Source organism: Coregonus lavaretus (genome assembly GCF_964263955.1).
Source record: "Coregonus lavaretus genome assembly, chromosome: 22".
Lineage (NCBI taxonomy): Eukaryota > Metazoa > Chordata > Actinopteri > Salmoniformes > Salmonidae > Coregonus > Coregonus lavaretus.
In genome coordinates this window covers 27,671,094-27,684,654 of record NC_140009.1, presented here as the reverse complement: position 1 = coordinate 27,684,654, position 13,561 = coordinate 27,671,094, and the positions used below count along the sequence as shown (strand labels likewise).

The window sequence follows — 13,561 nt, the reverse complement described above, 5'->3', positions numbered from 1 at the left end:
ATCAGGGATAAAATTGTAGACCTGCACAAGGCTGGGATGGGCTACAGGACAATAGGCAAGCAGCTTGGTGAGAAGGCAACAACTGTTGGCGCAATTATTAGAAAATGGAAGAAGTTCAAGATGACGGTCAATCACCCTCGGTCTAGGGCTCCATGCAAGATCTCACCTCGTGGGGCATCAATGATCATAAGGAAGGTGAGGGATCAGCCCAGAACTACACAGCAGGACCTGGTCAATGACCTGAAGAGAGCTGGGACCACAGTCTCAAAGAAAACCATTAGTAACACACTACGCCGTCATGGATTAAAATCCTGCAGCGCACGCAAGGTCCCCCTGCTCAAGCCAGCGCATGTCCAGGCCCGTCTGAAGTTTGCCAATGACCATCTGGATGATCCAGAGGAGGAATGGGAGAAGGTCATGTGGTCTGATGAGACAAAAATAGAGCTTTTTGGTCTAAACTCCACTCGCCGTGTTTGGAAGAAGAAGAAGGATGAGTACAACCCCAAGAACACCATCCCAACCGTGAAGCATGGAGGTGGAAACATAATTCTTTGGGGATGCTTTCCTGCAAAGGGGACAGGACGACTGCAGCGTATTGAGGGGAGGATGGATGGGGCCATCTATCGCGAGATCTTGGCCAACAACCTCCTTCCCTCAGTAAGAAGCATCTCAAGGTCCTGGAGTGGCCTAGCCAGTCTCCAGACCTGGACCCAATAGAAAATCTTTGGAGGGAGCTGAAAGTCTGTATTGCCCAGCGACAGCCCCGAAACCTGAAGGATCTGGAGAAGGTCTGTATGGAGGAGTGGGCCAAAATCCCTGCTGCAGTGTGTGCAAACCTAGTCAAGACCTACAGGAAACGTATGATCTCTGTAATTGCAAACAAAGGTTTCTGTACCAAATATAAAGTTATGCTTTTCTGATGTATCAAATACTTATGTCATGCAATAAAATGCAAATTAATTACTTAAAAATCATACAATGTGAAATGTTTTGGTACCATTCCCCAGATCTGTGCTTCTACACAATCCTGTCTCGGCGCTCTATGGACAATTCCTTCGATCTTATGGCTTGGTTTTTACTCTGACATGCACTTTCAACTGTGGAACCTTAAATAGACAGGTGTGTGCCTTTCCAAATCATGTCCAATCAATTGAATTTACCACAGGTGGACTCCAATCAAGTTTTAGAAACATCTCATTGATGATCAGTGGAAACAGGATGCTCCTGAGCTCAATTTCAAGTCTCATAGCAAAAAGTATGAATACTTATGTAAATAGGTATTTCTGTTTTTGATTTGTAATACATTTTCTGAAAACCTGTTATCGCTTAGTCATTGTGGGGTATTGTGTGAAGATTGATGAGGATTTTTTACAAATGTAATACATTTTAGAATAAGGCTGTAATGTAACAAAATGTGATAAAAGTGAAGGGGTGGGAATACTTTCCGAATGCACTGTATCTGCAGTAATAGAGAATTGTAGTGTTTATCAAAGTAAAAAAAATAATTAAAAAAAGCCAGACCAGCTCTTGTTGTCAAACTGGCAGGCTGCATTGTATCACCTTTAATACGGACTACTATTTTTGTAGTTCATTATTTTCTTTGTCAAGAATTAGTGATAATGCAACTAATGACCGATGCAATCTATGTCATGGGAACTAATTCAAACAGACGGGCTCACTGTTGGCAGGGGACACAAGGTCACTGTGGCTCGCTCTCTGATATAAAAGAGATTATGTGGGTTTGCCATGTCCGCAGTTTTCTGGAAATATTGGTCTACTTTCAAAACGATGTAGCGGTTGCAAATTTATTGGTTTCGGGTTTTTGGCCTACTTCTAAATCGCACCGCGGCCGCCATGGCAACTTCTTAAAAATATATATTTATTTCACTGTGACCTGCTGCTGCAGACTATCAGGCAGTCTGTTTCTGAGCGAGTAAGTGGTGGGGAGGGGAGGGTGTGTGTGTGTGTTGAGACTGCGCGCTGCAGCCGCTAGCTGAGTCACGTGTGTGAGAGGAGACAGCGCAGCAGGCTTGCACCTCTTTACAACTTTTTACCAATTGTAGGTCGGATATTTAGATTGTCATTATGGAGACACTTATTTCCAACCCTTTTTCCAGAAACATTAACGGGCTAGAACTGATGTGCATCAAGAAATAACGGTGACAAATCACAGGAAAACGACTTTAGTCGCTGTAGAGCGCATTAGAGAAAGTCGCTCGGATGTGGTTTAAACTCTGTCTAATTTGCTTATGGAAAACCATATCAAGCGAAGGGTTTTATGCATGATCAGTTCTTGGGTCTCGAGCGCTCCGCGAGTGGACATTGGAAAAGGAAGTTATGGAACTCCCTTGCGTGCTTCTGTTATGGGGAGAAAAGTCCACAATATAACTGACAATAAATGTGGAGAATGATACATTTGCATATGTTGGCCATCAATTAGCCTGTTAATTTATATGCCTATGTAGGCTACTGTAGTCTACCATTTTATACAATAAATATGTTGAATTGCAAATCAATTTGTGCCACACTAGTGTTGCATACCTGGAGCTTGCAAACAGATTTAATAAATAGCCTATAACTTCAGTTTATTGTTGTTGTATCCTTGTGTTATTATGCAATTATTAATGGGCATGTTTAGCAGTGGTGGGAACAGTACTCAATTGTCATACTTGAGTAAAAGTAAAGATACCTTAATAGAAAATTACTCAAGTAAAAGTGAAAGTCACCCAGTAAAATACTACTTGAGTAAAAGTCTAAAAATATTTGGTTTTAAATATACTGAAGTATCAAAAGTAAACGGAATTGCTAAAATGTACTTAAGTATCAAAAGTCAAAGTATAAACCATTTAACATTCCTTATATTAAGCAAACCAGACGGCACAATTTTCTAGTTTTTTTTATTGACAGATAGCCAGGGCACACTCCAACACTCAGACATAATTGCAAACGTAGCATTTGTGTTTAGTGAGTTCGCCAGATCAGAGGCAGTAGGGATAACCAGGAACCTTCTCTTGCTAAGTGTGTGAATTGGACCATTTTCGTGTCAAAATGTAACGAGTACTCTTCGCTATTCTTGTCGAATGTCAATTTGAACTAAGCAAGCTGCTAAATCGTTACTCTTACATATTGCCTAAGCTACTGTGTAGGCTATCTGCAATTAGATGTAGGCCTATCAGGGGCTTTAGGCTACCTGCATCTAGCTAACCAAACTATGACAAAGTTTAATTACAATCATAAACCCAGGTTTTGGTCAGTAGGCCTAGCCTATGCCTATTGAAATGACAAGTCAATCTCCCAAATAGGCCATTTATAACGGTTTGTAGTCTTAACATCTGGCACATAATAAAGGCACAATTCCCAGAAAATAGCTTAACATTCGTATTTTAAGTTGAAGAAAGGCGAATTATCTTTTCTCTTGCGACATATTCAAACTCCTTTATTAGTCACATTAGCTCACAATAATTATTATTTTGATGGAAAACCGAATTTTGCTTCTTAGGTCGTTAGAAGTTAAATCTAGATTCCTTCTTAATTCGGTTGATAAAGTTATGGAAAAGGGTTTATTGGCTAAATGTGGCAACTCCCATCTTGCAGCGAAACATATATTTTTGGACTAGTTTTCAGGCCTTGTGGGCTGGTTTTTAGTAGCCATTGATCTATACTTTTTTGCTAAACCTTGCAACCCTGGATGAAAACGACTGAATCTGGGTTTGCGTGATCCTGAAGATCAATACTTTGGAAAGTAATGAATGATCCCAACCTGAGTAGCCGCTGCGTCCACGACTGAAGCTGAAATAGGAGTTCTAAACTTCAATAGGAGTTATAAATTTCAACAACAACAGTCCTCCTTTCACAGACAAACACAGAATGACAGATACAGTAGCTTCTGTTATATTGCCAGAGTTCAAATTGAAGCAGAGAAGTGACGTCACGTGTATTGTACAATCACACATTTATGATATTGGTTTATGTTAGATTATCAACCTAGCCTGAGTGCAAGTCTGTTTTTACTATCATGCCAGTCAACTCTTTGTCACTCATTGGCATGCCAAACATGTTTAGCTTGACAAGAGCCTTTTTAATTCCACCTTTGAGTCCTTATGTAATTAATGTTCCAAGTGACAATCTTTAATCATGGTTTTAGAGCACTCGTGACAAACTTTTCACGTTTTTAACATTTTTTGTACAAAATGTGTAATTGAAAATGCAGCCTGAAAAAACGTGCAGACTGGATAACAAGGAAGTAAACCGGAAGTACGTGTATGTATGAAATAAATAAACTTGATATCAAGAAACCCTCAATCAGAAAACGCCCCTAATTGCGGTCTGCAATTACATCCTTCTCGTTATTTTTGACTTTTATTTAACATTTGTTAATTATTCTTGCAACAAAGTAACAATTTATAAAAGTAAAATAATATTGTAAAAAATTAACTATTCTCTGTAGCAATGTAATTCCAAACTAATTCCACATTCCAAACGTTGTTACTCTGGACGTTGCTAGGGGGCAGTCTTTTACTACTCTGTCATAATGGTCTACTACTCCCGTTGCTTCCGCGCGCAATGACTTTCAAAGTGCTCAAGCTAGCAAGCCAAAGAAGAACACATTGGTAGGAAACCTGGGTGGGTAGCTAACCGTTAGCTAGCTAGTCCAAGCAGAAATTCGACTTGAGGACTGGGAAGTGTCAAATAAACTGAACCCTGCCGGTTAGCTTGATTTCGATATACGATTATGAAATAACGTTGACTTTTGGCGACACAAGTGAATCCATATTGGAGGTGAGTGATTTAGCTAGCTAGCGATGCACTTGACTTGTTTTAGCGCTAGCGGCTGATGATGGCTAGCTATCTATCGTTAAATAGCAAACGTTAATTAGCCAAGCAAGTTAGCTAGTTAGTCTGACCACAGATGGCTAGCTAGCTAGGAGTCTTTGTTTTGACAGTTCTGACAACTAACGTTAGCTACCTAAAGACAACTAGTTAGCTAGCTAACATATAACTAAGACAATGGGAACGTTATAGCGCGCTTGCTAGCTAGCTAAAGTAGTTAACTGTTAGCTAGCTGCGAATCTTCGTGTTGGGTAGAATCAACTCTGCTAACGTGACCTTAGTTAATCCATCTTGAACTAACTAGTTAACTAGTTAGATAACGACTGCTAACTAGCTTAAAAAATGGTTGTCAAGTTAGCCTATCTAACGTTGATTGAATGACACCTGCTAGCCAGCCAATTAGTTAGCTAACGTAACCTAGTGTCTGGGAATTGTAGGTAATTAATTGGACAGACTTGAAATTAATTTGTGACAGCCAGTCTACGTTATAGCAGGAGACTGACTGTAAAAGTGATCTAACGTTAGATGCTGCAACAATTCCCCCGCAGATATGCAGATTTATAAATGTATAAATTATGATAGTTAGCTTCATGCTCAAGTGGGAGAATGTTAGGCTAAAAACTGAGCATGTAAACAAATGCTGTAACATCATTTACAGACGTATCTTAGTTGCTTTTTTATTTACACTCATTGGCCTTTACCCTGACAACAACGATCACAATAAATTGACAGGGGAACCGGTTAAACTCATCTAACCACCTAATCTGACTCTTGATGACTGTGACTGGGCTGACAAATGTATTAGTCTCTTTATTTTAGCTAGTTGTCAGCTGTCAGCATCTCTTGTGAGTCAAATTAAATAATATTGTTTTACCTTGGGTTAGTTAAGTTTTCAACTGTAACATCATTGGTTACTGTTTGTGGCTATGAACAGTATGATGATGCCTAAATGCCCCTGGGCAGTGTGTTTCCTTCCTCCACTCCCACAGTGAACAGTAATGATTCAGTAGGTGTCCCGGTGGAGCATTGGGAGACAGCAGGCAGGAGGACGACAGGATGCTGGAGGTAGAGGAGGCAGGCCCAGCGGGGGAGGAGGGAGATGAGGAGGTGGGGGGCAGTGACCTGAGAGCTGAGGTGGTGAGGCTGAATTTGGAGCTCCAGGAGGCCAACGAGGAGAAATTGCAGGCGGCCCGGTATGGCCTGGTGGTGCTAGAGGAGAGCGCCGAACTGAAGAAGAAGCACACCCAGCTGGAGGAGGAGCACGAGACTCTCAAACAGGAGCTGCAGCAGCTTAAAGAGGTCAGCAGAATCCCAGTAATTATCTCTAGAAAGCAGAAACACTGTAGTAATCATAGTGTACCTTGAAGATAAGCAGGCCAGTAAAATAATAAATGTACAATATAGCTATTATGAACCTTACTTGCACACCTATAGCTACTACTATGTGTGCATGGTGGTGACATTGTCTGTGATTGAGTTGAGACAAGACCTTTTGTTCATACATTTCTTATGGCTTTGTCTAACACTAACTACTTCAGTGTGAACAAGTGCCAGTCACACATGGCTATGTATTGACCATCCTGGGATTAGCCAAACAATGGGCTTGCTGTTAGGACACACACGCTTTTAGCTCAGTTGTTCTAAACCAATAAATATTCACAATCATAATGTTGCTAGGTAGCTGTTAATCCAGTGTTGCATAGCAAGTTATTCATTGCCTACTGAACATTTGATAGGTTCCTTCAAGATACTCTTATCATGTAGAAGCATGTTACTAGCTTGGCTGAATGACAATTCCCCAAGACTTGAGATGAGGCCTAGTGTTCATATGAATAATTCAGTTTGTGTGATCAGGAGGACCGGTCAGTTTCTGCTTCTGTAGTGTCATAGGATGTTGATGTGTATAGATGTGAGACTGTTTATCTCTACTAGGGATCTGTGATGAAGGGATGAGAACACATTAGTCAGCATATCCATGTTGGAAATGGGAACCGGAATTACACTCAACAAAAATATAAACGCAACATGTAAAGTGTTGGTCCCATGATTCATGAGCTGAAATAAAATATCCCAGAAATGTTCCATATGCACAAAAAACGTATTTCTCTCAAATTTTGCGCACACATTTGTTTACATCCCTGTTAGTGAGCATTTCTTCTTTGCCAAGATAATCCATCCACCTGACAGGTGTGGCATATCAAGAAGCTGATTAAACAGCATTATCATTACAGAGGGACACCTTGTGCTGGGGACAATAAAAGGCCACTCTAAAATGTGCCGTTTTGTCACACAGCACAATGCCACAGATGTCTCAGGTATTGAGGGAGTGTGCAATTGGCATGCTGACTGCAGGAATGTCCACCTGAGCTGTTGCCAGAGAATTTAATGTTCATTTCTGTACCATAATTCAGTCCAACATCGTTTTAGAGAATTTGGCAGTATGTCCAACCTGCCTCCCAACCGCAGACCACGTGTATGCGTCATGTGGGCGAGCGGTTTGCTGATGTCAACTTTGTGAACACAGTGCCCCATGGTGGCGCTGGGGTTATGGAATGGGCAGGCATAAGCAATTTGAATGCGCAGAAATACCGTGATGAGATGAGGCCCATTTCCTTTAAGGTATCTGTGACCCAACAGATGCACGTCTGTATTCCCAGTCATGTGAAATCCATAGGTTATGGCCTAGTGAATTTATTTAAATTGACTGATTTCTTCATATGAACTATAACTCAGTAAAATTGTTGCATGTTGCGTTTTATATTTTTGTTCAGTATAATTCCAACGCTCAGCTGAGCTGCTCTGTCTGATGCAGACAACATTAGACATTAGAGGGGTGAACAGGGCAGGGAAAGATACTTATCAGAGTCAAAACACATCATTATCACTGTATAAAGGTTATTAAGCGGCATTCATATAAAGAAATAATCGAATTAAACTGAAAATATTGTAATTGAACATAGTCACATTTAGGCTAATTGTTTTTGACCACTCATTCCAACTAGGCCCCTAGCCTAGCTTCTAACAGACCCTTCACAAATAGGCCTACCATTCTGTTTTGAATGCTTCAGCAGAGTTTATAGTTACATATAATGCAATGCATTTGAGTAAATACCACATTTTATGTAACTGAATGTTTTGTGCACATTTTAATTTTGTAAATTACATCATGCAACAACAAGACCGAGAACCCAACAAACTGGTGTTCAATTGTGTAAGTTAGTAGACGCTCTTATCCAGAGCGACTTACAGTTATCAGGGTCAGTAGAGGTAACTGAAGTAGGCCTCAAAGGTTTTAGGTTGATTGCTGCTGTGCTCAGAGAGTCTGTCTCCACCTGCACTCCCAGTATCAACCAATTGACTCTGGATGACACCCAAATAAATGCCGCACTTTTTGCTTTGTCTCTGTCTGTGTGTATAACTAGGCTCTGTCAGACTCTGTGACCAGCCACAAGCGTGCAACAGCATATGGGGAGACCCGGGAGGAGTGCCTGCTGGAGGAGACTGCCAGCAAGGAGGCTGCCATGGCAACCAGCATGGCTGAGTTGCAGGCCGAGTTACGGCAGACGCGCCTCGCTCTGGGCAACGCTCACGCTGAGATAGACCGACAGGCCGGCCTCTCCTCTCAGCTAAAGAAGGTATTAATAGTGTGCCTATCATTCACCGACATACGTAATGCTTTACACACCACTATTCACTTAGATATGGAACAATACAACTATTTAGTAGCATTTGTATATCTCTCCATCTAACAGAGAAATGTAGGTCTAAGTTAAATAAGGAAATAGGCTCATTTTACGCTCTAATTCCTGGTAGTCTCTTGTGTGTGTTCAAATGTCAAGAGCAGTGTGCAGTGCTTCGATAACATTGTGTTATTAGTTCAACTGTATACTGAGAGCACGTGTGTGTGTTTCCCAGGAGTGTGAGTGTTCGGAGCTGGAGAAGGGCCACATGAGGCATGAGATGAAGGAGTATAAGGTGCGGGAGGTTCGTCAGCTCCAGGACAACAGTGAGCTGGAGGAGGAGAACACCTGTCTGCAGAAACAGGTGTCTGTACTCAAGGAGAACCAGGTCAGAGCCCCTCCCTTCTCACCACTCGCCACACTGATAATAACACTCAGGTAACACAACAGGGCCTTGTTCAGTAGGGAGAATTGTTTTTGAAACGGGGAAGTAGTAGCTAAACCTGTCCAGTAAAAACACTGCTTTTAGTTTTCCATTGCATAAAGTTTTGCTACAGTGTGCCCTACTGAACACAACCCTGGTCTCCCATCGGCACCTCCAGTACAACAGCCAGTAGTTGGGCCAAAATACTCCTATTCTTCTCAAAAGGCTCATGGAATGCTTACCTCGAATGACTCAGTACCTTGTGTAACCGCTGAAAAATGTACAATATCATAACAAACATTAGGAGTGTGTTCGTTTTTAATGGCCAATAGGGGGTTTCAGATCATTCTGTGGTAGTGCTGAGCGATTAGTGCTTTTTTAGGTCGTTTCTATTATGAGAAAATAATCGTTTTTTTGTTTCGATTATTTTGGTTGAATGCTGTAACACAGAATAAAACAATACATTACCATGATGGTAGTGACTGCCGATTACTGCTTATCACTTATTAACCATTTATTCACATTACTTTACTTGAATAAAATATTTCAGTTGTGTATATTACATTTGTTATATTTAATGACTTTATTATTTCATTCCAAGTCATCATCTCATCTCTATAGAGCTGCTACCTATGCTGTCTGACAAAATTACTACTTTGTAAATAAGGCCTACTTTTGACTGCTGAATATCAACTATCAATCACTTTGATGTATTTTCAGGTAGAGATACCTTGCGAAGCAACATTTGCTCTCTATATCCCTCATGATCGTGCATTCTTGTCTCTTTTGTAGCAGGCGTAAAAGAAACACAGACCGGACAAGTAGATGTGAAATGGATTATGGTCATTGTAGTTAGTTTAGTGCATAAAATGTGGTAATTATGTAGAATAATGGCCTGTTGGAAACTACATCTCCCTACTACATCACATAGTTCAGGCTGGATCTGATCTCTCTAGAGAAACTGTGCAATGTGCGCATTGAGCTCACAGAAATAAAACAAAGAAAATAGAATTCTAATAATTGAACCGACATAGGTCAATTAGTTGTTTAAAAATAACAGAAATGTAGGTTAATCGCTCAGCACTATTCTGTGGTTAGTAGGTTTCGATTCTTCCTGTCCATTTAAGTCTCCGTCTCCTACTGGGTTTAGTATCTGAGGGTGTGTGATGATGATTCTTTCCCAGTGGTTCATGAGTAAGGGATAGCCTTGTCTGGTGTATGTGTGCTGGGTTTGGGTTTGGCTGACAGTGCCTTCCCCTGTCGATCTGCCTGACACAAACACTCATTGTAGGGGAGTCATCTCAGATGGTGGGAGACAATGGCATCTCTCAAGTGGGAAGTCTCAACGAACAATCGGGACCGATTTGATTCTCATCCTGGTCACGCATAAGCATACTGTAAATGTGATGTAAACTCATCTTACTCATTTGTCAGCTTACTCATCAGTTGGCCAAGTAGTGTAGATCAATTATTGAGAAGGTTTTAAAATAATTTACCAACTGCCAGTCCAAAAGTAACAGATGTAGAACATTCCTGTCTGTGATCTATGTTCTAAGGTCAGAGTAATGATCATCTATGTAGTTGACAGTAACACATTCCTAGTTCAGTTGCACCCAATAGACATAAGATTCATTTGTATTGTCCCTTAAGAAAAAAATATCTGGGACGTTCAACACACCACTCCCACAGTGACCCGTAACATACTCCTACTCAGGCCTACACTCTCTGAGTCTCTGTCCTCACATGCTCTCTCTCTCTTGTCCTCTGCAGGTGGAGTTTGAGGCGGTGAAGCTGGAGCTCACCCACAAGGAGGAGCAGGAAGAGGTTCTCCAGGCCCAGCTGGAAGAGGCGGCGCGGCTAAGGGAGATCGCTGAGCGTCAGCTGGACGAGGCCTTGGAGGCCCTCAAGGAGGAGAGGGAACAGAAAAACACCCTGAGGAGGGAGCTCTCGGCCCTGACCCTCAACCCCTTCGACTCGGTCGGCCACATGGAGATGCAGCTAGATGACAGTGGGGACAGTGGAGGGGGCCAGAGGAGCTCTGAGAACCAGGAGCACGAAAAGGATAGTGGTTACAATAACGGCCCGGGGTCTGGTTGCGCTCCTACTAACCCCAAGGCTAATGGGCACGTCCAGCACTTCTCCACACCCAGGAACCGTGATGTGTTCCTGAGGCCTGCGCCTGGCCTGGTGTCTGACCTGCTCAGCGAGTTGCACCTCTCTGACGGACAAAAACTCAAACAGCAACTCATGCAGGTATGCAATGGGATCAAAACCACATACAGTGAGGGAAAAAAGTATTTGATCCCCTGCTGATTTTGTACGTTTGCCCACTGACAAAGACATGATCAGTCTATAATTTTAATGGTATGTTTATTTTTAACAGTGAGAGACAGAATAACAACAAAAAAATCCAGAAAAACGCATGTCAAAATGTTATAAATTGATTTGCATTTTCATGAGGGAAATAAGTATTTGACCCCTCTGCAAAACATGACTTAGTACTTGGTGGCAAAACCCTTGTTGGCAATCAGAGGTCAGACGTTTCTTGTAGTTGGCCACCAGGTTTGCACACATCTCAGGAGGTATTTTTTCCCACTCCTCTTTGCAGATCTTCTCCAAGTCATTAAGGTTTCGAGGCTGACGTTTGGCAACTCGAACCTTCAGCTCCCTCCACAGATTTTCTATGGGATTAAGGTCTGGAGACTGGCTAGGCCACTCCAGGACCTTAATGTGCTTCTTCTTGAGCCACTCCTTTGTTGCCTTGGCCGTGTGTTTTGGGTCATTGTCATGCTGGAATACCCATCCACGACCCATTTTCAATGCCCTGGCTGAGGGAAGGAGGTTCTCACCCAAGATTTGACGGTACATGGCCCCGTCCATCGTCCCTTTGATGCTGTGAAGTTGTCCTGTCCCCTTAGCAGAAAAACACCCCCAAAGCATAATGTTTCCACCTCCATGTTTGACGGTGGGGATGGTGTTCTTGGGGTCATAGGCAGCATTCCTCCTCCTCCAAACCCGGCGAGTTGAGTTGATGCCAAAGAGCTCGATTTTGGTCTCATCTGACCACAACACTTTCACCCAGTTCTCCTCTGAATCATTCAGATGTTCATTGGCAAACTTCAGACGGGCCTGTATATGTGCTTTCTTGAGCAGGGGGACCTTGCGGGCGCTGCAGGATTTCAGTCCTTCACGACGTAGTGTGTTACCAATTGTTTTCTTGGTGACTATGGTCCCAGCTGCCTTGAGATCATTGACAAGATCCTCCCGTGTAGTTCTGGGCTGATTCCTCACCGTTCTCATGATCATTGCAACTCCACGAGGTGAGATCTTGCATGGAGCCCCAGGCCGAGGGAGATTGACAGTTATTTTGTGTTTCTTCCATTTGCGAATAATTGCACCAACTGTTGTCACCTTCTCACCAAGCTGCTTGGCGATGGTCTTGTAGCCCATTCCAGACTTGTGTAGGTCTATAATCTTGTCCCTGACATCCTTGGAGAACTCTTTGGTCTTGGCCATGGTGGAGAGTTTGGAATCTGATTGATTGCTTCTGTGGACAGGTGTCTTTTATACAGGTAACAAACTGAGATTAGGAGCACTCCCTTTAAGAGTGTGCTCCTAATCTCAGCTCGTTACCTGTATAAAAGACACCTGGGAGCCAGAAATATTTCTGATGGAGAGGGGGTCAAATACTTATTTCCCTCATTAAAATGCAAATCAATTAATAAAATTTTTGACATGCGTTTTTCTGGATTTTTTTGTTGTTATTCTGTCTCACTGTTCAAATAAACCTACCATTAAAATTGTAGACTGATCATTTCTTTGTCAGTGGGCAAACGTACAAAATCAGCAGGGGATCAAATACTTGTTTCCCTCACTGTATGTACTGGTGCATACTGTATGGACTCTAATTCATTTCAAGGAATAATCTATTTGTCTTCTCTTTCAGTAAATAATTATTTGAATGCAAAAATATTGTAACAGAGACGGTCTGTAGACTAGTAGTTACCACGTTTCAATGTATAGATTTAGTTCTCTGATCATCAGTACCTCTTGCCATGGCGGATGTTCTATATACAGTGGGGAGAACAAGTATTTGATACTCTTGCGATTTTGCAGCTTTTCCTACTTACAAAGCATGTAGAGGTCTGTAATTTTTATCATAGGTACACTTCAACTGTGAGAGACGGAATCTAAAACAAAAATCCAGAAAATCACATTGTATGATTTTTAAGTAATTAATTTGCATTTTATTGCATGACATAAGTATTTGATACATCAGAAAAGCAGAACTTAATATTTGGTACAGAAACCTTTGTTAGCAATTACAGAGATCATACGTTTCCTGTAGGTCTTGACCAGGTTTGCACACACTGCAGCAGGGATTTTGGCCCACTCCTCCATAAAGACCTTCTCCAGATCCTTCAGGTTTCGGGGCTGTCGCTCGGCAATACAGACTTTCAGCTCCCTCCAAAGATTTTCTATTGGGTTCAGGTCTGGAAACTGGCTAGGCCACTCCAGGACCTTGAGATGCTTACGGAGCCACTCCTTAGTTGCCCTGGCTGTGTGTTTCGGGTCGTTGTCATGCTGGAAGACCCAGCCACGACCCATCTTCAATGCTCTTACTGAG

General features: G+C 42.0%; 1 protein-coding gene across 1 annotated transcript in view; it reads left to right on the top strand.

The window, feature by feature from the left end:
• The first annotated feature begins 4,512 nt into the window (after positions 1 to 4,512).
• LOC311149759 (protein bicaudal D homolog 2-like) overlaps positions 4,513 to 13,561 on the top strand; it is a 33,641-nt gene continuing 24,592 nt past the window's right edge. The window contains exons 1-5 of the mRNA XM_084186978.1: positions 4,513 to 4,779; positions 5,794 to 6,129; positions 8,253 to 8,465; positions 8,746 to 8,898; positions 10,705 to 11,187. Coding sequence (XP_084043104.1) covers positions 5,887 to 6,129; positions 8,253 to 8,465; positions 8,746 to 8,898; positions 10,705 to 11,187 — 1,092 coding nt within the window. The 5' untranslated portion in view covers positions 4,513 to 4,779; positions 5,794 to 5,886. The remainder of the gene's footprint in view (positions 4,780 to 5,793; positions 6,130 to 8,252; positions 8,466 to 8,745; positions 8,899 to 10,704; positions 11,188 to 13,561) is intronic.